Genomic DNA, 24,766 nt, shown 5'->3' with positions numbered 1-24,766 from the left:
AAGAAAATCTTTTGTTCATGTGTTTGTTTCTACACGAGCTTTGATCATTCTCTGTAAGATTAAGCTCAGCTATTGGACGGCGTATATTTTAAAGTAAAGGCTTTAAAACCAAGTTAGTACAAACGTCACTAATGTCACATGACTTTGTCGACATGTGGCCAACAGTAATGTTTAATGTTCTTCGTTATTAAACATTTGCACATAAATAAGTGACATAATATTCAGTACTTAAAGTTTACTCTTCGGGCGCCCCTCATCCGCCGTTTTTTTTTTTTCCGGCAAAATTATCCACACCCACCGCCGCGCTATGCATTCTGGGATATGTTGGGCCACGAAGTCTACACTGCCACGTCCTTAAAATTCAGGGAAATGAAGGACGCATCTGAGGGCCGCATTTCGAGCAGCCTTCGAATTGGGACAGCCTTCGTCGCGTCGCTGTGACGTAATCGGCCTTAAAATGCGCCTTTAAGGCTGCAGACCCTGAGTTGGGATACAGCCATGGAAAAGGTTTTCCAGGTTTTAGATGCATCCTTGATCCATCACAGCTGATTTAAACGGCTAAATGACCTCCTCAACATGTCTTGATGTTCTCCAGAGGCCTGGTAATGAACTAATCATTTGATTCAGGTGTGTTGACCCAGGGTGAGATCTAAAACCTGCAGGACATTGCTTTGCATCACGGTGTCTATGCCGCGGTGCTAACCGCTTCACCCGTCTGTGGTTTTGATGTTGTGGCTCGTTGTCGTTTGATGAATGTCGTTTTCTTCTTTGTAACGATTATTGATCTGAATTATTCACTTCATACGGCTACAGTAACAGGAGTTTTAAGTTGTATCATGCCTCTCAGCCATGTGTGAGTCAGTGAGAGCCCCTGAGAAATCTATAGAGTAGTCTCTTTTTTTTTTTGTCCCCATCCCTTTCAGATCTGTGAATACTAGACAAGACACAAGCGTCATAGTTGTAGTATTGGACACAACATCTCATCATAAAACATTTTACACTTGAGTTTCTTGGTCAGTGTCACAATTTTGTAGTTAATGTAGATGTTTAACTATTTCATTCCACCTTGTCTTTTTTGTGATATTAACGTTGCCTGTTTTGATTGTACCAACTAGACTGTGACTCACTGTTCTGTTTATTTTACTTTTGTTTATTTAACATAATCATTAACCCATTTAATCATATCATCTGTATCATGTTTGTTTCCTCCCTTTTATGTTTCGTCTGCCCCAAGTCTGTTTATGTCCCTCACGCACTGGCGTTCAAGAGATCGTATGCCACAAAGGTAGTATTACATACATTCCCGCTGATAACCCTCCTGCACCCCGTCTCGTCTTCCTGCACACGTGCCAGTTTACTTTCATAACACCCTGCGTAGGCTTGGCCTAAAGCTAATCGTTGTTCTGTCTGGATGCATGCGACAGTTGGACAGCAACGCTCGCTCACTGACTGCTGGATATCCACCCTGTTATAACACGACGTTTCCAATAGCGCTCTCTTTTCTGGTCACCGTGATACCTCTGCATCTGTTGACACCCCAGGCTGTTATGAGATTAATCTGTCACTGCGGCTCTGTATTTACTCCAGTCTGGCTACTGGAGGACCTTTTCACATGTTTTCATTCATGTTTTCTCTTTCTGCCGTTTTGCGCTAGCTTAAATGCTCATCCATGTCAGCTTACAGCGGAAACATCTCTGTTTTTTGTCACATATGTATTATCTATTGTCGAGGATTATAACAGAGCTTGCAGCAAAGTTTATATGAAGTATGTTTCACACTGTGTTTTATGCAAGCATAACTTTTCTAGCCCCCGAGAGTCCCGTAGATGACCGATGAAGCTTTAAATAGCATTAGCCACTTTCCTGTTATCTCCTCGCCCTGTTAGAAGATCCAGAAAGTTCCCCTCCTCAGCTTGTCTGAGTGCTCAGCACCTCATGGAGCCACCTACACACATTAGGACCTTGTGGATGAGACTTTTCTGATTTGCGTTTTGTTATTCCACACAGAAAACCTACACGGAGGAAGAGCTTAATGCCAAGCTGACGCGTCGAGTCCAAAAAGCTGCACGACGACAGGCCAAGCAGGAGGAACTGAAGCGGCTCCACAGAGCCCAGGTTTGTCCTTTCTTCTTTTAAAGACTGCTTTCCTAATATAATTTGGGAATTCAGTTTCCTGCATTCTTCCCCTGGTGCTTTTTACCATTTGGTCACTCCTAATGTTTTGAACTGAGGCCAGATTCATCCATTGTGATTGATGTTGTAACTGCAGTCAGACTCCCGTTCCCCTGGCTCAGCACTAAGCTCTCTTCTCTCCTGGAGCTGTCATTTGCTGGCCTCAGTTTTGCTTCCCTTTACTGGCTATTTGCAGGACCCCACAGGACTTCTTCTATTTCAGCTCCCAATTCTGTGTGGCACAGATAAACCCAAGACCTGACAGAAGCTGTTACAGGAGATTCGAGAGGAGGGAAAAACCTTTTCACACAATTTGTGTGCTATAAAGCATCAAAAGTTTCAAATTAAAAAAAAAACAACTTCAAATCAAGACACAGAGAAGATGACAAGCGACTGAAATCTGCACGTTTTCTTGGGGTTTTTGACAAAGTAATACAAATGTCCCGTGTGTCGTCGCCACTTCTGACATTTCAACAGAGTAAACAGCCGCATCGACTGAGTGTTCCCTGTGGGAGTTTAGGGGGGATTTCTAATCACTGGTAGTTAGTTATCACCCTGTGCATTTATGATACTGATGTGCCTCTGCTGCTGATCGTCTCCTCAGATCATCCAGAGGCAGTTGGAGCAGGTGGAGGAGAAGCAGAGGCAGCTGGAAGAGAGGGGCGTAGCTGTGGAGAAAGCTTTGAGAGGAGAAGCAGGTAATTCCTCGTCAGTCATACTTGCATATATCGATTTTTTTCATTCAGTTTGGCTTCCTATGTGCGCGTGCATTTTTAATATCGCGTATTAGACACCTCACTTGTTAATGTTTTACAAGTACTTTGCCATAAATTTGACGTAAGATCTTGGTCATGAAAGCTGCTCACCAGAGGCCGCGTTTTATCTTTACACGATATGAGTTCAGAGTTTTCTAGAGCTCCAAAGGGAATAGTAATAACAACCGACAGGGTTACGTAACTCGGCAAACCTGTCCCTCTGCGCTCATTTGATTGTGCTGAAATCACTGTGTGCGTTTACCATTTATTCACTTGTGCCGAAGCATAATTCAGCACATGATTTCGTATGCAGGAAAAACACATTTATTTCTCCAAAGTAATAATCCCGAATTGTTTCTGACAAGGGACTATCACAGACGATATACTTCCGAAATGAGAAATAAATAATTTCTTTGAGAGCAGCACAATTTTTTTCTAAGCATGAATTGTGCTCAGTAGTAATAATATAATATTTACATGATGTAGATTTGCATGAGGATAAAGTACGAAGGTTGACTTTGCAGCACTGAAATGATATTCCAGCCTAGTGCACTTTATGGTGAAGTTAATGGAATGAAATGAAAACTTTAATCATGCAAATGCATGCATCTAGACACACGGAGCATTAATTTCAGTCGGTCCCTTTTCTCGCCGACCAAATGACTGTTTTACTTTACCATCCGCTGTTTATCCAGTTTGCTGTTTGAGTATGTTTTAACGTGTTAATACTCTACTCTCTTAAAGGATTGTATAAAGGTACTTGTACATTACCCAAACAGCACAAAAGAAGATCAGGTATTAGATTTTACTGTAGTTTTCTTATTTTTTTCCTCCCTTTCCTTTTAATTAACCACACATGAAACTGTTACGTAGGGTCCATCTGTGGTGACACACTGCAACAGTTCTCCATCTCCGAACATGTCGATATGTGTTCGTTCATAACGTGTCTGCCATCATCAGTCCAAGCTGCATGCAAACGAGGAGAATGCGTGTGTCCCCCTCCCCGACATAGATTGGTGTCTGCTCATTCTGGATGTGTTTCGTCTCTCTCACCGCCTCTCCAGTCAATACTCGGATCACGTTAGATTTCCTAAATGCAATCAGAATGTAAGAAATCAAATTCGGATTGGTTTGCAGCCCGACAACTTTGTTATTGGAATCATTTCTGCAAATATTTGCTGTGGTTGGATGACTTGATACAGATATTTCTTGAGATCTTGTCTTATCTTTTTTTCAATTTACTCATTTTTTTTGCTGCATTGGGAATGCATAACAGCTTATCTGCTCCACCCAAAGATCTCAGCACACGTAGATTTAATTGTACATAAGTGGAGAGCTAGTTCTTCTTTTCTCCTCAACACGTCGAGACACACACACACACACACACACACACACACACACACACACACACACACACAAACACACACACACAGAGCAAATATGCAGAGTAACCCAGCAAACGGCAACACACCAAATCTATGCAGCAGTCTTTTATTATCGTCATTGGAAATATTCTGTTGCACAAAATGACTGCATTTGAATTGTGGTGAGTACTGATGGACTCTGTGTGTGTCTGTATGTTTCAGAGAACATGCATGACTTGCTTTTGTTGGAGATTTCAGTGTGTGCGTGTTTGTGTGCCTAGTTTGGGGCTGTGTGAAGTAACTCCTATCTCTAATATATCCCTGTCGTTGTAGACTATTGGGGAGATTCTAATTACAGTGAAATCCTGGACTTGCATCTGGGCGGTATGTATTTCACATCTGTCGCTTTAAAACTAACCTAATGGCTAACCCAATCTGTCCTTCCTCCTCCCTGTTACTACTTGAGCTTTGTACCCCTCATATCCGCCGTGATTGGCTGGCTGGCTTTAAGCCACTGCGATGCTCTCTGCTCCTTTACCCTCCCTCCCCTCGCTTTCTCCTTTACTGGGTTTGTAGTTCAGACACTCTTTACATCAAACGGAGATCAGACACTTGGCCTCGTGCTGTTCTCTTAAGATTGTCTTTGATCTCTATAAACTTATGAATGATGAATGAACGAATTAATAAGTAACTTTTATTTGTCACTCTGCTGCACGTAGACTGTTTGGCGCAGCACTGATGCAAACGGCGACGCACTGCAAAGAGTGATATTAGAGCAGCAGTATGCATTCATGCTTTTGCTGCACATTAAAGTTCTGGTCTTCTGTTGCGTATTCATTAAAACGTTTAATTCAGCAGATAGAATAATATACTGTTCATCAAATAAAATCCTGGCGAGTAGCAGCAGGCCAGCTGAGATGGGGAACCGAGAAAAGTACAGAGTTCTACTTAAAGGCTGGGAACGTTGGATATTCTGTTCATGAGAAGACCAAAACCACCAATGCACTGATCCTGCTGTCTTCTCATATTCCTACATCGATATATTCAGTGTTATTTTTATGGGAGACATACAGGACAACTGTAAAACAGATTAATGTCTGTATTTGTTTTAAACTAATGACCTTTTTTCAGTAAATCATCTCTTTTTAATTGGTACATTCGTAATATTGCATGCACAGGGTCTCTATTTTCATTTCTAGTGCAAATTTCTAAATCGATCTTTGTCAGTTGTCCTCTTTTACACCATTAGCTGGAAGGAAAACATGTTTGAAGCAACGCAGTTTGTAGATGAACTGAAAGAGCTTTGGCTTTCCTCATTTTAACAATAAGAGAAAAGAAATCCCAGCCTTGTATTTCAAGAAAGATGTAAAAAAAAAAAAAAATCTGTGTCTTATTTCTGTGTTTTTATTGTCAACTGTCACATTACATCTAAAGATATCGCGTTTGTGACACTTTTGAGTCAACTCATCTCATCTAGTCATGTTCCGATCTTGCACATTGGAGCTAGAGTGTGATGGAAGATGGACAAACCTCAGACACCTGCCGACCACACACACATGTGTAACCTGTGACCCACCCTGGTTTGACTAATACTAAACTCCTAGCCTGGCTCTTAGCTTCGCCTCAGAACTCTGTCCTGCTGTAGTTCTGCACTGTAGTCCCAGCAATCTTTCTCATACCTGCTCAGTTGCATAACTCCCCAAAGTGTTTGTGTGTGTGTATGTGTGCACTAATGGGTAGTGCTGTAATCTTAAAACATTAGCCGCTGTGTACAAGCTGCGGCTGGAAAACTGTTTAACGCGTTGACTGTGTCTCGTCGTGTCCACTGTTCTCCTTTAGACTCGAGTATGAGAGGAATGCATCTTTTTCACCTCACGTCTGCTGTGAATTCGGTTTGTGAGAAACACGTGTTTGATTTTTAGTTATTTAGCGTAAATGGAGTTTCTCAGCACGAGGGAGAAAAATGAGCATTTCTTTATGCAGGGCTTCTCTGTGCTTTTGTGTTGCTGGTTGTCGCCACTCATCAAAAAGAAGATTGTGCAGAGTCATTTTGTTTTGGCACAAAGGTCACTCTGCAAGCGTCCGAGTTTCCCCTTCTAATTGGTTGCCCAGAAGTCTAACAGGAGGCATGGTGTTTCATCACTTCCAATCCAGCTGGTTTTATTTGTTCTTTCTGAGCTAATTCAAATGTATGAACTTGAAACTGTTTTGGGTTTGTTGAATGTTTTGGGTTGGATGTGTCACAAAAAAACGCTTTTAGCTTCCTGATAATTTTCCATTAGTCCTCCGTCCTGCTTATCGTGTTTGGTGGGTGATGAAGAACTGTGGCGCTTACACTGAATAGTGGGTTATACGGTTTGTGCTAGCAGATGAGACCTGCAAGGAAAAAACAAAAAAGAGGAAAAATCTAATATTAAAGCCAGGTAATTTCCCCTTCTTCTTTCTGCTATTTTTATTAACTTTACTTAGAAATGTAATAATCAACTTTAATAATTATGAGCATAGATGAGGATTCATTGAACAAACAACACAATCCATAAGCACACTTGGATGATTTGGGGAAGCCATAAACATTTTATTAGGGCCTCGGTCTTTTTAAGTTGCAATTTTTCCTTCTTTTCTGTGATAGTCCCTTGTAGCACGTATTGAGCATTTCATTCTCTCACGCCTCCTCACCTTCCAACCTGAAAAATCTTTTTTTTTTTTACACGAGTATGAGCCCTTACTATAGAAGATCCTGCATATTTGCTCCATTTTAAGTGAAATGTGCCTTACATTACACATATTTTCTAGTCTATATTTTAGGCGAAGATAAAGAAAAAACCACTATATGTAATCTTACGTTTTGAGAAAATCTTTTTAGTGGATGCAAATAAGAAGAAGAAAAAAATCCTAATTTGCACTTGAGAAGAAGCTACACTTCAGAAGTCGCCAAACCGGCAACAAATTACGCAGGGTGGTCTAAACATGTAGCGTGTACAAGAAGCAGCACTTTAAAGATGAAGCAATTATCTGCATGTGCGAGTGGGATGGATTGATGAGCAGTAATGGGTTTTATAATGGGAATAAATCATTTATATATAACCACTGGCTATGTGCGTGGTGTGTAGCGCACAGATATAGGGTGCTTTTACCTAATTGAAAGATCATGTGAAGAACTACACTTGCAAGATCAAACAGGATTATTTTCTCTTCCTATGCTCTAGATTTCCCCCCTCTTGTTTTCTGTTCTTATTTTATCCCATATTTTTCATTTCTCACACCACACAGCTGATCTCTTCCCACCTCCTCTCTCTAGGTGATTTGTCTGCTCCCTATCGCAGTGCTCCTGTCCCCTGTTGATTTTTCTCTTTGATATTTTCTTCCTCACCTCAAACCTCTCCTTCCCCTTCCTCCTGCACCCTCTTTGTCCTCTTCTCTTTGCCTCTGTCATGTCTATTTTTTTTCTTCCTCCCACATCATTTCCTCCATTCTTACTATTTCTTACCTCCCCTCCTAATGTGCCCACCTGCGTCACTCCCTCACGCTCTTTCCCCTCTGTCTTGTGGAAGTTGAGCCCTTTGTGGGGATGCCTCGCCGAAGACCGCTCTCCTTCTGCCCCTGCTGTTCCCCTGAAGGTAACATAACCTCGCTGCATCTGCCGCCAGTTGTGGCAGGTTACCTGCAAGCGTAAGGATCTCCAGAAATGGGCTACATCGTTGGTCCCCCCCCTTTGTCCTCCCAGCTTTTCCTAACTGTTTGTGTGACATTAGGCTCAGTAGGTTTCTCCAGAATATGAAGGAGCTCATCACGCTGAAGCTGATGTTGGGGAAAAATAATTTTGTTAGAAGTATACAGTGGTCCCTCGCTGTAACACCGTGCACCTTTCGAAGCCTCGCTGTTTTACAGATTTTTTTTGGGTTCAATTTTGCATGTTTGTTTTTTGTTGTTTTTTTTCCAGCGTATTGTCTTCTGCGTCCTGATTGGCTGTAGACCATTGTCAATCAATCTCGTGCCGTGTCTCCTGTACAGTACAGAACGCGTTCAGCTTATCAAATCTACATAAATCTTCGATCGCTAGCAGCGTGTCTCTGAAGTGCCGTACGGTATGTTTGTTTTCTCCCCAACAAACGCAACGATGTCGATGAAACGTTTTGAAAAGTGTGAAAAAGTCCACGCCTGTCTCAGAAAAGTGTATAAAGTGTGTAGTGAAAGGTTTTACAGCCTTAAAACATCTATAATAATTGTAAAAAAATAAAGTTGGCTACTTCGTGGATTTCACCTGTCACGGGTTATTTTTAGAACGTAACTCCTGCGATAAACGAGGGACCGCTTTATATCATTTTGGATAGTTTACCAGAACACATCTCTGCTCCTACTCGGGGGGTCCCTCGAGTCCTGAACAGGTGTTTTACTGTGGGAGTAATTTAATATCAAGATTTAGCTAATAGCATACTTCTTTGCTAGCCGTAATGGATTATGTCTTTCCTGTGTAATGCTCATTTTCAGAAAATGCCATACCAGAAAAACAGAATATTGAAGACTGTAGTGCATTTTTCTTTTTTAAATAAAGAAATCACCTTTCAACCTATTTTAATACAATAATGTAGAAAGTTTAGACCATCTAAGTGCTACTGCAGTGACTTACTAACTACTCAGCCACAGCGTGACTCTAATCAGCAGCATGTTTTGGTTGGATTTCCTGGCTTATCCTTTGATAAAATGTTCAAACTGAGCAATGACCACCTGACACCTGACTGGCCTGTCAGCAAGAAACTTGCATGCTGTGATGATTTGTTGTAAAATTCCAGCCTTATGTAAGTCTTAAAAATGAGTGGGCCACGTGGTTCGGTCAGTGAAGCTTTCAATCCATGTGAAGAGAAAAAAATCCCCCCCAAAAAGAAAGGCATGTTGTTTTTGTCCTTGTTTCTTTTGTGATGGGAGCCTTGGCTGAAGGGTGGTGTCAGTGGAACAGACAGAAGTAGTTAAGGAAGAAGAAAAGCTCCCATTGTAGAATAGGTCTGGTAAATCAGGCTTCGTGTTTTTGTCTTCTCATGTTGCATTGCTCTAAGTGTGAGCAGCTCTCCTCCAGCTCTGCCTCTCTCTCTGTCCCTTGTCTGTCAATTAGCAGCAGCCAGTGCCCGAGACCACAGCCATGCTATTTATGTGTGTACAATGTTTTTTCTTTTCGTTGTGCAAGAGCCTCCTCTTCCCCAGCTAAGTATGTCACGCTGCATCAAGGTTCGCCTTCTGGTGTTTCATCAAGACCGCTTGGCTCCACCTGCTGCAGTCAGATAAATGAAAGGGTGCATCGCCCCAGCAGCAGACCTTCCCTAAGCATGCCCCATACACTGGTCTTCTCTGCATAGTCAAGTGGGACTACAGGAGAAGTGTGCAGCTGCTCTGCGCTCTGACTGCAATGCATGATGCCAGCAGCACTAAATATGCTCGTCTCTGTGGCAGGATGAATAGAGGGAACTTCTCTACTGGTCTCAGTGATAAGTCCTCCTATAACACTTCAGTACGTTATTGAATATGTAAAGACTGCAGAATAATTCACACCTATTTTGTACCCATAAAACCACCGAGCATGAATAGGATCTGAAAGGATTTCATTTCAGCTGGTCGGTCAATATGTGGACAGGGGAAGATGAAATATTTCCATATTTCTCTCTAATATCTTAGCTATTGATTGGTAGACTTGTGAATTTTTTTATTATTACTCACACTTGCAAAAAAAACATATAGGAGTTGCTCAGAAAGTAGCTACGTCTGTCGAAAGGACCAAACTGGGTAACACAAACTCTCAGCTTCACAACAACAGGTATTGTCTGTATGTGTTTGTATGTGGAATGTGTGTGTTTCTATGTGCACACATGCCAAATTTGAGTCCTGTAGCTCCTCCTCACCTTCTGAGTGCCATCGTTAGGTATGGCACGGCCAATCGCGTCAATGTCGAATCCATTCTTCCACCTCACCATCCCTCAGTAAGGACATCCTGGCTTGGCTGTCATTGCATTGCCTGTGTCAGTCCTCGTCTCTGTGACATGAGTGTCGTGCCGCAGCCACCTGGAGTCTCACTGCTGCTCTGTGCTTCCTCCTTCCATCCAGGTATGGGTAAGAAAGACGATCCTAAACTAATGCAAGAGTGGTTCAAGCTGGTGCAGGAGAAAAATGCCCTAGTCCGCTACGAGTCCGAACTCATGATATTGTAAGTACATTCCTTTAAAGGTGCACTGGAAAAACCCCCAAATGTGTTAGCTGATTGGATACTTTTAATGTCCAAGATGCAAAACTTGGTTGTCACTGGTTCATATGTCAGCTTCTTCTTTTTATGTAGGTACATGTATGATGGCAAATTTCACTAATGTGCACTGTACAGATGGAAAACTGATCTTTAGAAAATGTCAGTAGTTGGCTGAGATGAGGTGAATTCAGTGGTTAATTTTAAGGGTACATCTTATAAAGTGATTTATAGTAAGTGGATAATACAACGGGGCCATGACCAGACATCATGATTCTTGAATTCCTTGGACTCTGATAGTTTTCAGTAGTTGGTGAGAAACTTCAGAGCAGTGAACAGAATAATAAACAAATTATAGGTTTGTAAATAACAGACCACGTCACTGTATTCTCACCAGCTGGTTCGGGAACTACAGTTTTAAAGGGATCCTTCTTTTCAGAAGTGACCGTGCATGGATGAGAGGGTGGTGTGCTAAGTTAGCATCTCATTTTCATAGGTTAACAAGATGCATCTATAAATTGAATGAGTCCAGTGCACATATGTTGTCATAAATGTTTATTTTTACCCTTAAGTTGGGTTAAAGAAACCAAAAGTTGCAGCCAGTCTTCCCGAAGGTTGCCGGGTGATCAAAATACATTCCAGCGTCAGATTACTTTATAAGTGTAATATCATAAATGCCTAAATATGTAATATAATGTCTTTCTTAAGGTTTATAAGTTATGTTTCTCTTGACAGAAGTAGAGATTTATTACCTCCTTATTTTATAAATAGTAATATTATGAGTGTGATGTTGATTCCCCTGCTATGAAGTCACTTATTTTTCATCTGCTGATATGTGACCGCTTTTTCAATACATTTATAAAAATGTAGGAAAACCAACTTTACTGCTTTAATTTTGGCCCTTAAATTATCCAGTATCATCTCATCATTGCTTACTAAAAGCTTTTAGATTAATAGCCCATCTTTTTTTTTTAAGCCAGATAGTATATTCTTTAATGAAATGCTACATAGATAAATGAATAGTCTGATGAATAATGTAGATGTCGAAAGCTATAGCTCATTAGTGACACTAACTTAGCCAGTCTCCCTTCTTACTTTCTGTCCCCAAGTGCCAGAGAGTTGGAGCTGGAGGACAGACAGAGCCGACTGCAGCAGGAACTCAGGGAACGGATGGCCGTGGAAGGTGAATGCTCGAATGCAAATTAGCTGACGGGCTATACAAATGAGCTCCCAGCATTCATATCTGCATAACGTCTCTTTGTTTTCAAATTTGCACGGGCTTCTTTCAGACCACCTGAAATCTGAGAAGGAACTGGCTGAGGAGAAGCAGATCCTGAATGAGATGTTGGAAGTGGTGGAGCAACGAGATGCCCTGGTTGCCCTCCTGGAGGAGCAGAGACTTCGAGAGAAGGAGGAAGACAAGGACCTGGAGGCTGTTATGCTCTCTAAAGGCTTTAACCTCAACTGGGCTTGATGTGAGGGAAATCATTTCAAGTTTTCGACTGCTCGTAGGTGCTCTCAGTCTCACGTGGGCGTCTTTGATGTGGATATATCTGCTGAACTTTGACACAGGCATTTGGCCTAAAACTGTCACACCTAGAGCAGTGAATGTGTGAAGAACCCCAACAACATAATATGTACACTACGGCTGCTGCCTGTGATGTTGGAGCAGTCTGCAGCGTTTACATATCCCCTGCCCAAAGGCAGTACATGTTAATCACTTTGCAGTTATGCTTGCTGTCTCAGTCTGTGGGTGGAGACGTGGTGTGTATATTCACAACTTTAACATCAACCTTGAAAATTGTGGCGGGGGGTTAGGAGAGCGTTTAAAGACTTTGTTCTCCACTATTTAAAGGGAAGAATGAAGATTGGTCCTGCTGATGTACAAGAATTGTAAAAACAAAAATGGGAGGGGGTATAATCGAGTCCCATTTTCAGTAGATGAGGGTCCTCGGTCTTAGTGCTGCAGAGGTGTGTTTTAAATGTCAGAGCAAGGTCTCCTAGCTCGCTCTTTTCAGTCCGACTGTAGAACGGACTCTGCTGAAGCTGCCTTTTTTCTCCCTAGTGACAAACTCACATCAGCATCCTTCAGAAACCACAAATGCATCATAAAACGCTCCAGGGTTGTTGTTGTTTTCTTTCCTTTCCCCCTGCAGAGTCTGTCACCACTATGAATCCATTAAATATGTCCATGTTTATGTATTTATTATCATGTTTTGCTTTTAACAGTTAAAAAAAATGGTTTTGTTTTAATTTTATTTGTATTCACAGGAGAGTGCCCAGAATCTCATTATCTCGCATATCTCTTTTGTATCTCGCATACATGCCGCTGCATGTCAGGAATTATGGCTTCAGGCACATAGAAGACTTGGATGCAAATATTTAAGCATTTCACATGAGTTGATGATGATGATGGGCCTCTCTGTGAGCTCTCGTTGGCTGTGTATCACACTGACCGTTAACGTTTACAAGTATTTGTTCACATTTTGGTTCCTGCTTTGTTAAACAGTAGAAACAATCCTCGGGATAGACTGTATTAACAATGGGATGTTACTAACGACCTGATGTTACTGTTGTTAGTATGGGAGGACTTACTGTGGGGAAGAGAGAACACTACACAACTATATACTGCAGTGTTAATACTTTAGCTTTGAAAAAGATGCCTTTTCATTTCCATTCTATAAACTTAAGTTTTTATTTTGTTTAGATTTTTTTTGAGGTATCCAATAATCACATCTGTGTGTTCCACTGGAGCTCTTTTTTAAAACAACACTTTTCTACAGCAGGTCCCCAAACTACACATAAATGGGACCCTAAAGAACTGCACAAGCTGCATTGAATGAGAATATTGGTTTGGTTTATCCGTTGGACATCCTTGGTGGACTAGTAGGCCTCTTTGCCAACTGTACAAATCCAGGTGGGCACTGTTTTACAGTGTAGAAATGTCAGAGGCTATATTTATGACTTGTTTGGAGCTGTGAATATTACACAATTTTATGGGCTGTTGTTTTAGATTGTGTGTTCCAAGGTTGACATGATTGTATTGATATTTATTAACCTGTGCAAATTGTATCATATGTAAAGAAAGTGAATCCTAATTTTTAAAACTACTCTGTCGACAAACGACTTGTAATGTAAATGCTTCATGTAGCTAAAATTCATAGGGGTGTTGGATGTATGCTGAAGACGGCAATAAACGATGCAGTTCTTTTACGTGTTTGTCCTCTAAAATCAAACTTTTTAATTGAATGTCTTATAGTTATGAGCAAGAGATTATTATTTTTAAACCTTTCATTCCACCTTAGCCAGCCTGAGATGTTACTGTGACTTTTTCTCTGCTTTCATTACAAGCCCAGGCTTAATAAAGGATTAGCGGAGGCTTTCTACCGAGAACACAAAGTACAGTAGCAGAAAGGAATTAATTCCTAAATGCAAATAGGCAGGCTATATAATGTGGTGGGACTGCATAGATTTAAAGAAGTAGTAGAATACTGTTCATATGGTATTATCTGTGCTTTTCCTGTATATTTTGAAACGCATTTAACTTCAATCTTAACTTCTACCTGCCTTTTAACTTGCCAAAGAAGCTGTAGCGGGCACTGTGATGGAACCCAGGCATCTTAAAATTACCTGATATTTTATTGCTGCGCTTCCATGAAATTGGGGGACTTGCATGAGGGAGAATAAAGAGGGTGGGGGCTGAAATGTAATCTTCTCAGCAGAGGTGGGGAAAATAGATTTTTAGTGCCTTGGTGTCAGACATCAAAAACCCAGAATTGTACATTTAATACGTTTGATGCCCCCTGCCTGTTGAATGGTCCTGTCATCTGTGAAAAATTAAATTTCTCAAGCAAAAGCCAAGATAAATCCTACAACATTATTAAGACTCCCCGTCTGATAATTCTTGTAGCCACCGAGGATAGTTTCTCCTCCGTAACCGATAACGACAGCAGGTTCTTTAAGTAAAGCAAACGGAATGTGGGGAAAATGTTTTTAACATTAAATAATCTTGTGGACTCGTAAATAGCAGGTCAGTTAACAAAATAAAGCGCATGCTTTCTGAAAACATTCTGACGTAGACTTTCTAAACGCTACTCGTGCACTTATTTTGAAAGAGTGTCAACGGAGGGGCAAACTTCCGGCCCGTTTTTCTTTTTTTCTTTTATTGACCGAGAAGTTGACCCACCAGCAGGTTTTTTTTTTTCCGTGTAGGTGGAGAAGCTGAAGATTTAGAAATGATTTCCTCAAGCTTCAGGGACTGCCAGGTCAGTGACTCGGAGAGAGAAAGAAACTTTAAAGAAGGATGAAGAACAGAAAGCGACACTTTCTCTTTATTTGTTGCAATAACTGAGTGGCAGTAAGGATTGACAAACATAGTTTGTATTATTGAGATATGTATATTTAAAGTGAAAAAAGGATAAAACTGTTAGTTTACAGAAAAATATTCATGCAGGGGCGTAAAGCAGGCAAACCTCGATAAGTTACATGTCCACTGTTGATAAGTGTCCGGAACTTTTACAATAACAAGTAGATTTATTTAAGCTCTGGGTAACACTGAAATGAAATTGGCTGCCTTTACTCGATGAATCTTTAACCTCAGGTTGCTCAAGCCGACGAGACAACAGCATGTTTGTCATGCAAACGGCTTACACACTGAAACCCAGCATTAACGTCTGCACCATTATGCTCCCGTTTCTTGCAGGCATGGAGGGCGGAGGGGCTTACATTGTCCACCAGCAGTAATGAGGCTTGTAAAATGTATGACGCCATACTCACGCAGGTAGCCTACTTAACACCTGTTCCACATGCACACGCAGTTTGCACACCGTGGGTGTTTCAGGCTGTTTAAGATCTAAATTGTGTTTTAACCCCCCAGTACGTGAAGTGGAGGAACGATGACAGCTTGGGAGGAATTGAAGGATGCATTTCTGCTGTCCAGGCAGCTGACCCAAATTTTGGTAACTATATGTGGGGTTAACTATGCTTCTGATAAATATGGAAATAAGGAAAACAACAAAATAAGACTAAAGAAACCCTGAGATGTCTGATTAGTTTATACGCTGCAAGGAAAAACAATTAAATGTGGCTACTACTCTTTAAATAAACATGTTAGAGGTCAGTCACTTCAGATTATTTCAGTGTTATGTGTAGCTGGGAGGCCTCAGTTGTCAGCTGTCAGTTTGAGCTCTGATCAAGCATTTAGTTGTTGTTCATGCAAATGACTCTACCCTCCTTTGTGCAAGTTCAACACTTATTGATTCTCCTCAGAACTTGCAAGCTGCTTTTTAGTTTAGCCGCTGTAAACACACACGTTGATTGAATTGATTGATCCTAATGTCTGGTTACATAAGAAAAACAATTTGAGGTCTTCCAAGTTTAACATTGCTGACAATAGACACCCTTTAAAATGCTGGCTGCTTGCACTCATTCGTATCAGGGGCATACAGTGGAGATAAACAACTCTTATTCTTCATCTCATGTTGCAAATAAACAGAAATGGAACCAAGAAGCTCCTGTAATATTTTACTTAAGTCCAAAGGCAAAACTTTACAAGTGCATGTGATTCGTTCCCCATGAGAACTGCAGCTGCGGAAACCTCCAGAAAGAAAAGACAGCTGTTATTTGTTTTTCCTGTAGTTATGGGGCATGTGATAAGTACAGGCCTGGAGCTAGTGGCAACAACAAGCTCCACCAGGCTGGATGAGCGTCTGTCAAGTGCTGTGAGGAGGACGGTGGAACTTGCCAACAGCCAGGACATCACTTCCAGAGAGAGACTCCATGTCAAAGCCATGGAGCTCTTCTCACACGGGTAAGGTCCAAAAAAAAGTGTAAAGTAGTCCCCATAGGGAAATAGTTCCTCTGCATTTAACCCATTCACCCAGTGAAGCAGTGGGCAGCCACCAGTGCAGCGCCCGGGGAGCAGTGTGTAGGGACGGTACCTTGCTCAGGGGTACCTCAGGGCCACCACTCTACCTACTGAGCTATCCCTGCCCAGAGCCAGACCGCCACAGCAGGAGACGCAGTCACAAAGCAGCCCGTGCTTCATTGGGTTGTGTTTGAGCCAAATTTATCTTTGAATGTTTTCCTGCTCAGAAGGCCTCAATAAACCCATGATGACGATATGAAACCTGTATCAGTCAGCAAACCCAATTCTCTAAATGTTCAAAGTGGTTGTGAATTTACAGGAAACTGATTGAAAAGCATGTTTATGATTGAAATGCATAACAAATGTAAAATCAATCAAACAAACAAAAACCTCAATAATTGACAGCACACAAACACTTGTTTTTTAAAAGCATAAAATGTGGTTAGTTTTAGCGTGCCTTATCCAAGAGCCCTGCACACTGCAACAGTTTTTTTTATGTGCACAAAACTGGTTTTATCAAAATTATTTTAAGGGTTAATTATTTAATGCTATCAAAAATATTTCTGTTATAAATCTGTACAAAATCCTGATGTAATGACTTTAAAATGAAGTAACTTAATCATTCTCAGAGTTGTATGCTAAGAGAGACTCTTACATATTTAATCTTATCTGTCACTGGGGTCTGTAGTTGAAGTCTGAGTCGAAATGAGTTCCATTGAGCCAGAAGAAATAGATTGAACTTGTGTTTTTTTTATATATAACACAGAAGTACAAGTGTTTTTTTAATTTATTTTTTATCAGGTGATATTCATTCCCTAAGTTATTTGCCTGGCCTTATGTGATACACTCTCTTACTACAGATTGTCTGCCAAGCTCTTCTGTAAAATTTCAGTCACAGTCCAGCAAGTAATATTTGAATTTTATATTCATTGTCTTATTTCCCCGGGGTATAGTCAGCTATACTGTAATATCGAGGAGCCATTTTGGCTCTCAGCATTGTCTTTGCGATACTTTCCAAGTCCCTCTAATCTGCTCACAAAGCATATTGACATTTGTGATTCTCCAGGTACCGATCAACGTTCCCTGAACGCGCTCTTTTTTTCTTTCTTTTTTTTAAACCGACACATTTGTCTTGTAGAAATTTTCCGAAAGCCTGTGAGGCATGGGAAGATATTCTGCTAGACCACCCAACTGATATGTTGGCCCTCAAGTTTGCACATGATGCTTATTTCTACATGGGAGCCCAAATGCAAATGAGGGACTCAGTGGCCAGGGTGCTTCCCCACTGGAAACCACACATGCCTTTGTCCAGGTACAAAAGACAGCTTAATGTCACCAGAGATTTATTTTGTTTGTCAATCTAAACATTGATGCCATGCATTGGGACAGTATGGATGCATACCTGCAAAACATACAGCATGTAAGCTAATGAGGCTTGTTTACAGTAAGTAGTTGTGCAGTGCTTAGTATTTTTGTGTTTAAAGTGTGCATGTATGCTTTCAAACTGTTAGGATGTTCTTTCACTCTCAGAGTAGCTTTGCATGATTCAAAGTTTGAAATAATATAAATATTTCCTGTATGCTGTGCATTGGTGCAGCTCGTTTGTAAATTCACTGTCTGAAATGAGCCATATTAGATCTTCTTTTTTTTTTTTTTAAATTTAATTTTTTACTTTGTTTTTGTGTGTACGTATGTGTGCACATACCTGCTCTCAGCTACCTGAATGGACTATATTCCTTTGGTCTCCTGGAAACTCGTTTCTATGACCAGGCTGAGAAAGTAGCCATGGAGGTGAGATTTTCTTCTCTGCTGTTATTCAAGCTGGTGCCATTATTGTAGCAGGGGGTTTTGGACTCTCGGTCCCTTTTCTGATTTCGTTAGTTCAACTCTGCAAGTAATTTGCTGTCAAAGACCTACAGGAATAAACAGCAGACCCTTCAAAACTCAGCGTGTAATGCATACAAAGTATGATATGAGGGTCGCTGAAAAGATTGATGTTGAGTGTTTAGAATGCAGTTATTTTGGATTGGTCATTTTAGATCTAGTTACTTATCAACACGTTCATCGCTTCTTCTTGCTTCAAAACGGCAAACTCTCTTGTGAAGGGGCTCGCTCTAACTCCCGACGATGCTTGGTCAGTCCACTCTGTAGCCCATGTTTGTGAGATGAAGGCAGAGTTGGACAAAGGCTTGAAGTTCATGGAAAGTAGAGAGAAAGACTGGGAGGTACGATGACTTTGTTCTTTTCTGTTTTTGATTAATCGCATACAAGTAATCTGTTCCATAGACGACTGAATTATATTACATATCCAAATAGCCCCGGGAAAAGTATTTGAACTCTGTAATGTTTAATTCCAGGTAACTGACATGCTGGCCAGTCATAACTATTGGCACTGGGCTCTATTTTTCATCGAGAAGGTAAAGATGATAATGGGTTTTTCAGCCAAGCGGAAAGCTGGCAGTCACAGTGTTTGTGGAGAATGTATTTATGATATTGTCTCCCATAGGTAATTTGAAGCCTGGGGTTGATTATATTGTAAGATTAATTTGTGTTTGCATTTGGGCAACTCAATTTATCCACGTTGCCCATTTCTCAGTGCTCAACTTATTCAAATTTGTCTTCCTCACCTCCTCCACAGAGGCAACACGAAGCTGCTCTGCAAATATACGACACTCAGGTTGGTTTCTGTTGAAAGTTTGCATCTAAACTTTAATACTATAGCTGTCTGAGTACATACTCTTAGTAATTTCCAGAGTCACGCATACACCACTGCACAACACTGCACAAGAGACGCAGACTAATGCAGTTTGATGTGCTCGTTGTGAGTCAAGAAGGTAAGCGTGAACAAAAATGAAAGTCAAATCCACATTCATATGTCAGAGCCAAGGAACCACCCACACTCATTTCAGTGTCAACAGCCAAAGCGGATTATATTTCGTGATACTCCAAAAATAAGAGAGACAATTTGAAAGTACATCTCTTTGATGTCCTGCACCTTTAGAATAATATTTCTCAGCTAAAAGTTTGAACGCAAAAGAAATTCTGAAATTCACATCAGCAAAGTTCAGCATCTCGCTTTTTTCTTTTCTTTATTTCTCTGAACTGTACACAACGTGGTCAGACGTTGTGTACAGTCGTCATGGACACGAATGTCATGGTAATTCTTGGCTGACTTTCTTTGAAGTGTTAGGTGGATACACCTTTAAATATTTAAAAACAAGAATTTGGCTTAAAAGTTGGATTTTAGTTTAGATTTTTTTCTAATCCATCAAAGGTCAGAATCATACGTACAGGCTCAAATACTTAAATACACTCACTTAAGAGGTGTTTGCAGAACTGCGCACAATGCAGCCCCCCCTTTTATTTATGTATTTATTTTATTCTATTTTTGTTTGTTTTGTTTTCTTTGGTGGGTTTTGTTTTTTTTCTGTTCGTTTGTTTTTGTTTTTTTTGCCTTGTTCACGTGATAGTACTTTTTTTTTTGTATGTGCCCATAGATTACACATTTTCCTGCATCCAACTGGTTTGCCACTGGCGTAACCAGTTTCACAATGGCAGCGTTTAATCGCAATTCGAGTTATATTTTTCTGTACTTTTGTCATATTGGAAAATTATAAATAAAGTTGTCAAAAAAAATACACTCACTTAAGTCTATTAATAAGGGGTGCTGAAGGTCGTACATTGTCTGGTAATTTGACAAGGTGAAGACCTGTTAACTTACAGCATACAAATTATTTGCTCGACATCACGCGCTGAATCGATCAATGCTCAGAGCAATGGGAAAGTCCAAGGAACTTGTGTAGATTCACACAAGTTGGAAAGGTCTCTCTGAGACATTTCTAAACAACTGGAAATTCTAAGATCATCAAACTTCAAAACTATTGTACATAAGTAAAAGTTATTCAGGTATGTCACAGCTTTGCTAAGGTCTAGAAGAAGACTCAAACTATCAAAAATCCTGCCATGAACAGGAAGCTGCTGCAACACCAGGCTGAGCGTCCACAGTGAAGCATCGCTATGAACCGAGAAACAAAGCCCCTGCTGCAAAATTCAAGCACAACTGAACTGAACCCACAGAGACAAGCCTTGTGGAGAAAAGTTTTATGGTCAGACAAGACAAAGATTGAGCTGTTCGACCACAATGACGAGGAAGTTTGGAGAAGTAAAGGTTAGAATAGGCTACCAGCTGTCAGTCAAGGTGGGGGTAGCATCAAGCTCTGGGGCTGTTTTCCTGCAGTTGATACTAAAGGACTACCTCCAACTTCTTCTTTACCTCAAGTCAACAGCTAGACAGCTGAAACTTGGATACACAATTGGGTCAGTGATCCTAAACACACTTTGAAACTGGTTTATTAAGTGACATTTAACCAAATAGTAGTTATATACTGTATATGTATGTATGTGGCCCAGTTCTTGTTTTTTAGTCCTTAAAGATGTATGCTCTACAATTACCGTATTTCCCGGACTACAAAGCGCACCTAAATATTAGCCGCACAAGCTAAAATCAGGGGAAAATCCTGTTTTGTACATACATTAGCCGCACCTGACTAAAAGCCGCAGGTGTTTCAATGTTGACTTATCATATGTAAGAGAATATGCACAAAGGGAATTGTCAGGAAAGAGATGGCTGTTTGGAGACATCACTTTTATTAATATTTTGAAAAACAAGTTATGGGTACATATTTGCACATGTAGTACATAACAGTAGCCTACAGCACACCAGAAAAATAGATTCGGACTACCTTTTAGGCTCAGGTGCAGTGACACAGCTTTAACAAGAAGAAAAGTCAGTCATTCACCACCATCTTTCTCTTCTTCCTGCGCACTAAAACCACCAAAGTCCTCTTCTCCAGTGTCGGATACAAACAGGCTCAGGATGGCTTCGTCATCCACTCTTCTTCTCTCCTTCGTTGTCACTTTCAAAACCAAAGAAATCCTCATTGTCAGTGTCAGAGTCGAACACCCTCAGAAGGGCCGTGGCGGTGTCCTCCTCTCCATCATGCAGCAGTCCAGCCCTTCAAAATCCGTTGGTGATCGTGGATGTTTTCACACTTTTCCACGCTGTCAGAATCCACCGGTGGAGTTGGGCATAACTTGCTTTTTGGGCATAACTTGCAAGTTTATCGCCGCTCATCATCCACGACTCCCGCTGAACGCGTACCGCTACTTTGAAGTTTGTTTTTCGCGCTACTTCGTACGGCACTACGTTGCCTGGCGGACGGACATGTGACTAACATACCACTCTTGAACCCCGATCCTTCCGCCAGGCAACGTAGTGCCGTACAACAGCGGAACACACAAAACAAATCGTCTTACGATATGACAAAAATCACGGACAATCCATAGAAAAGCCGCACCTGACTAAAAGCCGCAGGGTTCAAAGCTTGTGCAAAAAGTAGCGGCTTATAGCCCGACATTTACGGTAGTTAAACCCTGGAAAAAGAACAAAGAGCAAACTGACCGTGACATTCATGCCCATGACGAGTGCATGTAAACGTCTGTATGTCCTTTGGTGATTAGAATGAATAGTGATGACAGTGTGTTGTGTTCAACTAAGGTTTTCAGGCGTTGCAAGGCCTCGGGAGCCATGTTGGACATTGTAGATGCCTGCTCATTACTTTACAGATTGGAAATGGACGGTAAGATATAGAACAAACTGCATGCTAAAAATACATCTCAGACACTCATCACACTCTGATTAAAATTCAGGAGTAATGCATTTTTTTTGTGCTCATAGAATATGTTTAAAATGATGCCAGCTGGCAAAATGCTGCAACATTTCCTAATGTGTTACTAATGGGCTGATGGGCAACTGGAACAAATAATTTAAGATAATTTAAGACAGTATGGTGTTGAGTGAAACTGCTAATGAGGTGAGATAATCTCAGTTGCCATCCTTCATTAATTTGAACCTCAAAAGTGCTTTGTTGGAAATTAAGGTAATTAACAGAACCTCTGACCACATTTTCTTCCTGCTCTGTTTTACAGCTGACTATGCAGCCTTCAAGCTGTATTAGCGTGTTTGTGTTTCTGCATGTTTCAGGAGTGTGTGTGAAGGAGCGTTGGCAGGAGCTGCTCCAAGTAACTCGGCCTCACACTGACGATCATGTGACCTTGTTTAATGACCTTCACTTCCTTATGGTGTCGCTGGGAGCTAAAGAGACTGGGACTAGTCGGCGTCTGCTGGAGGGCCTTCAGGAATTGGCGAAGTAAGTTTCGTGCCATTTCTTCTCTTCACTGCACACCTCAACACTCTGTCAGGCTTACATAAGAACAACACAAGCCTTATGTAAAATGGAGACAAGACTGAGCGTAGGATGTGAGATAGAGTGTGAATACAGTCAGAGAGAGGGGCTTCCCTCTGCAGCAGATGCCTCTGAGGTTATAATGGCCTGTGCTCTTCGTTTCGTCGAGCATACAAACCACAGCACAGCTCACATTTAAAACCAGTCCTTAAAGCTGTCGTGCTTTCACTATTACTTAAGACGTGTTGGATTTCTTTGAAAGTGAGTTAAGTAAGAAAATGTAATTTTCTCCTCATCGCAGCTTTACTTTGAGTGTATTAGACGAGCTGCATGCATGTTCAAACGCAGCATGCATCAATTACATCTAGCATATTACTTTTTATTACCTGGGTCTTTGGAGGATTGCATAGTTTAAACTAATCCATATTTTTCCATATGGTAATTATACAGTCAGAGGCAGTCACTCAGAGTATTTGCTAATCTGAGAAAGCTTAAGGACAGTGAAGTGAATCCTTCTCAGATGTCTTTGCAGCTTTCCCTCTAGATTGACTGCTGTAGGGAGGAGACTGGGCCGCAGAAGTTTGGATAAGTGCAACAGCAGCACTTTTTTTTTTTTTTTTTCCAATGACAAACCTAAGAGAGTCATTCTCTGAAGTCATTTCAGATGGACTCACACTTCTCGAAGCTTTTAATGCACTTACAGTGACATAACAAGTGTTTAAATTCACATAATATTAGATGCACTTCACTGAACTCGCTTCTGTTCAGTTCGTCTCCATTTGTGTGAGGAGGGCAGACTTAGACACCAATATGCTATCACACATGGAGAGCCTGCCACAAGGGAAACTACCACAAAAGATAAAGGAGAGGGAAACATTCCCGTGTCTTTACAAGTCAGCAAAAAATGTAGAAATAAACTAACTAGCCACAGAGTGTCTTTTTCCAGAATGTGTTCTTTATGTTTGCTTTAATTTTCTTTTTGCACGACAAACCAGATGCCTGGATTTCTACTCTCACAAAATATTTAATGCTGATGCCTTCTTTGAGATGCAGCATTAACAGGTTTTAACTTGTTACTCTGTATCTTTGGCTCCTTTTATAAGAAAAGTTGTTTCCTTTTTTAAAACCGTGTTTTTCTTGCACAGGGAGCCAGGAGACAATCAGCAGCATCAGCTGGCCGGGACTATAGGGATACCAATGTGCCAGGCTATGCTGGAGTACAACCAGGGTAACTACGGTCAAACTGTGGAGCTACTATACCCTTTACGCTATCGCATGGTAGACATAGGTGGCAGTGATGCACAGGTAAGTCTCAAAGAATTTATTAACTGTTAAAGAAAATCATTTCAAACTGCAGCTCTCCTAGTGAACTGCTGAAAATGTTTAAGCCTCGAGGCTTTGCTATCTTTGGATATCATTGCTCATACTTTGTTTTCTTGAGCAAAAGTGAAATCCTTGATGCTGTAAAAACAGGTCAGAGGTTAGGAGTGTTGTGCAGAAAAGCTGCAGTCTTTCTATCTATGAACATACCAGACCGTGTGAACATGTGGAGTGCAGTGCACCAGTGTATGAATAATGAACTCTTTTATGTTATTTTTGTTCTGAGAACCGTTCTCTAAGGCGTCACAGTTTACATAAAATGTAACACAATCTAACACAAAATGCAGAATGTCTTTTTACAACTGAAAGAGGTTTGTGTCTAATAATGTGTTTGTGTATTGTTGTTTTCAGAGGGATCTGTTTAATCAGCTGCTTATTCATGCTGCGATGAAATCGGAGAATAAGCACCACCAGAAGCTGGGAAGGTAAGGAGCAGCAGGGATTTCAGGCTTCATGCTTTGGGGTGTTTTCCCCCCAGTATCAGTGTGTTTTTGCATGGGAATATGCCAGAAGATTGTGCGAGGGGAAATAAAACCCCATCTTTCATTCACTGAAACACTGAAATTCCAACATAGTTTTGTTGCGATTGCTGTCCACTCCGATTTTCTTTAACTGCTTTCCATCTGCATACAGAGCACGAGCTGCTTTCATGCTCCTATTATGTAACTGACATCCATGTCTGTACAGCATGTTATACTTTCATTATTGATCAGCTTAGCCTCTCAGCCTGCAGTCTCTTTGAATCTGTGTTCATGTCTTTGC

The 24,766-nt window shown here is 40.9% G+C and overlaps 2 protein-coding genes across 15 annotated transcripts in view; both read left to right on the top strand.

Annotated features, from left to right (window-relative positions):
- Nucleotides 1–12,737, top strand: part of mical3a (microtubule associated monooxygenase, calponin and LIM domain containing 3a) — a 77,691-nt gene extending 64,954 nt beyond the window's left edge. For 9 of the 13 annotated variants that reach the window (XM_042224063.1, XM_042224067.1, XM_042224064.1 and 6 more), the window contains 8 exons: nucleotides 1,235–1,285; nucleotides 2,007–2,114; nucleotides 2,776–2,869; nucleotides 3,671–3,721; nucleotides 4,624–4,674; nucleotides 10,381–10,480; nucleotides 11,623–11,696; nucleotides 11,803–12,737. In XM_042224063.1, the coding sequence (XP_042079997.1) occupies nucleotides 1,235–1,285; nucleotides 2,007–2,114; nucleotides 2,776–2,869; nucleotides 3,671–3,721; nucleotides 4,624–4,674; nucleotides 10,381–10,480; nucleotides 11,623–11,696; nucleotides 11,803–11,987 (714 nt within the window). In that variant the 3' untranslated portion in view covers nucleotides 11,988–12,737. The remainder of the gene's footprint in view (nucleotides 1–1,234; nucleotides 1,286–2,006; nucleotides 2,115–2,775; nucleotides 2,870–3,670; nucleotides 3,722–4,623; nucleotides 4,675–10,380; nucleotides 10,481–11,622; nucleotides 11,697–11,802) is intronic. The other 4 variants (XM_042224074.1, XM_042224069.1, XM_042224070.1 and 1 more) reach the window with 2 other exon arrangements.
- A 154-nt stretch (nucleotides 12,738–12,891) lies between these two features.
- ttc38 (tetratricopeptide repeat domain 38) overlaps nucleotides 12,892–24,766 on the top strand; it is a 70,585-nt gene continuing 58,710 nt past the window's right edge. For both annotated transcript variants that reach the window (XM_005930351.2, XM_005930350.3), the window contains exons 1-13: nucleotides 12,892–14,778; nucleotides 15,216–15,293; nucleotides 15,390–15,471; nucleotides 16,151–16,322; nucleotides 17,518–17,691; nucleotides 18,095–18,170; nucleotides 18,485–18,604; nucleotides 18,737–18,796; nucleotides 19,018–19,056; nucleotides 21,937–22,018; nucleotides 22,423–22,588; nucleotides 23,770–23,929; nucleotides 24,356–24,429. In XM_005930351.2, the coding sequence (XP_005930413.1) occupies nucleotides 14,749–14,778; nucleotides 15,216–15,293; nucleotides 15,390–15,471; nucleotides 16,151–16,322; nucleotides 17,518–17,691; nucleotides 18,095–18,170; nucleotides 18,485–18,604; nucleotides 18,737–18,796; nucleotides 19,018–19,056; nucleotides 21,937–22,018; nucleotides 22,423–22,588; nucleotides 23,770–23,929; nucleotides 24,356–24,429 (1,313 nt within the window). In that variant the 5' untranslated portion in view covers nucleotides 12,892–14,748. The remainder of the gene's footprint in view (nucleotides 14,779–15,215; nucleotides 15,294–15,389; nucleotides 15,472–16,150; nucleotides 16,323–17,517; nucleotides 17,692–18,094; nucleotides 18,171–18,484; nucleotides 18,605–18,736; nucleotides 18,797–19,017; nucleotides 19,057–21,936; nucleotides 22,019–22,422; nucleotides 22,589–23,769; nucleotides 23,930–24,355; nucleotides 24,430–24,766) is intronic.

This window comes from Haplochromis burtoni, unplaced genomic scaffold, assembly GCF_018398535.1.
Source record: "Haplochromis burtoni strain Fernald_Lab_line unplaced genomic scaffold, NCSU_Asbu1 Contig_127, whole genome shotgun sequence".
NCBI classification, from domain to species: Eukaryota; Metazoa; Chordata; class Actinopteri; order Cichliformes; family Cichlidae; genus Haplochromis; species Haplochromis burtoni.
The sequence above is the reverse complement of the archived record's forward strand: the minus strand, read 5'-3'. Positions and strand labels throughout refer to the sequence as shown.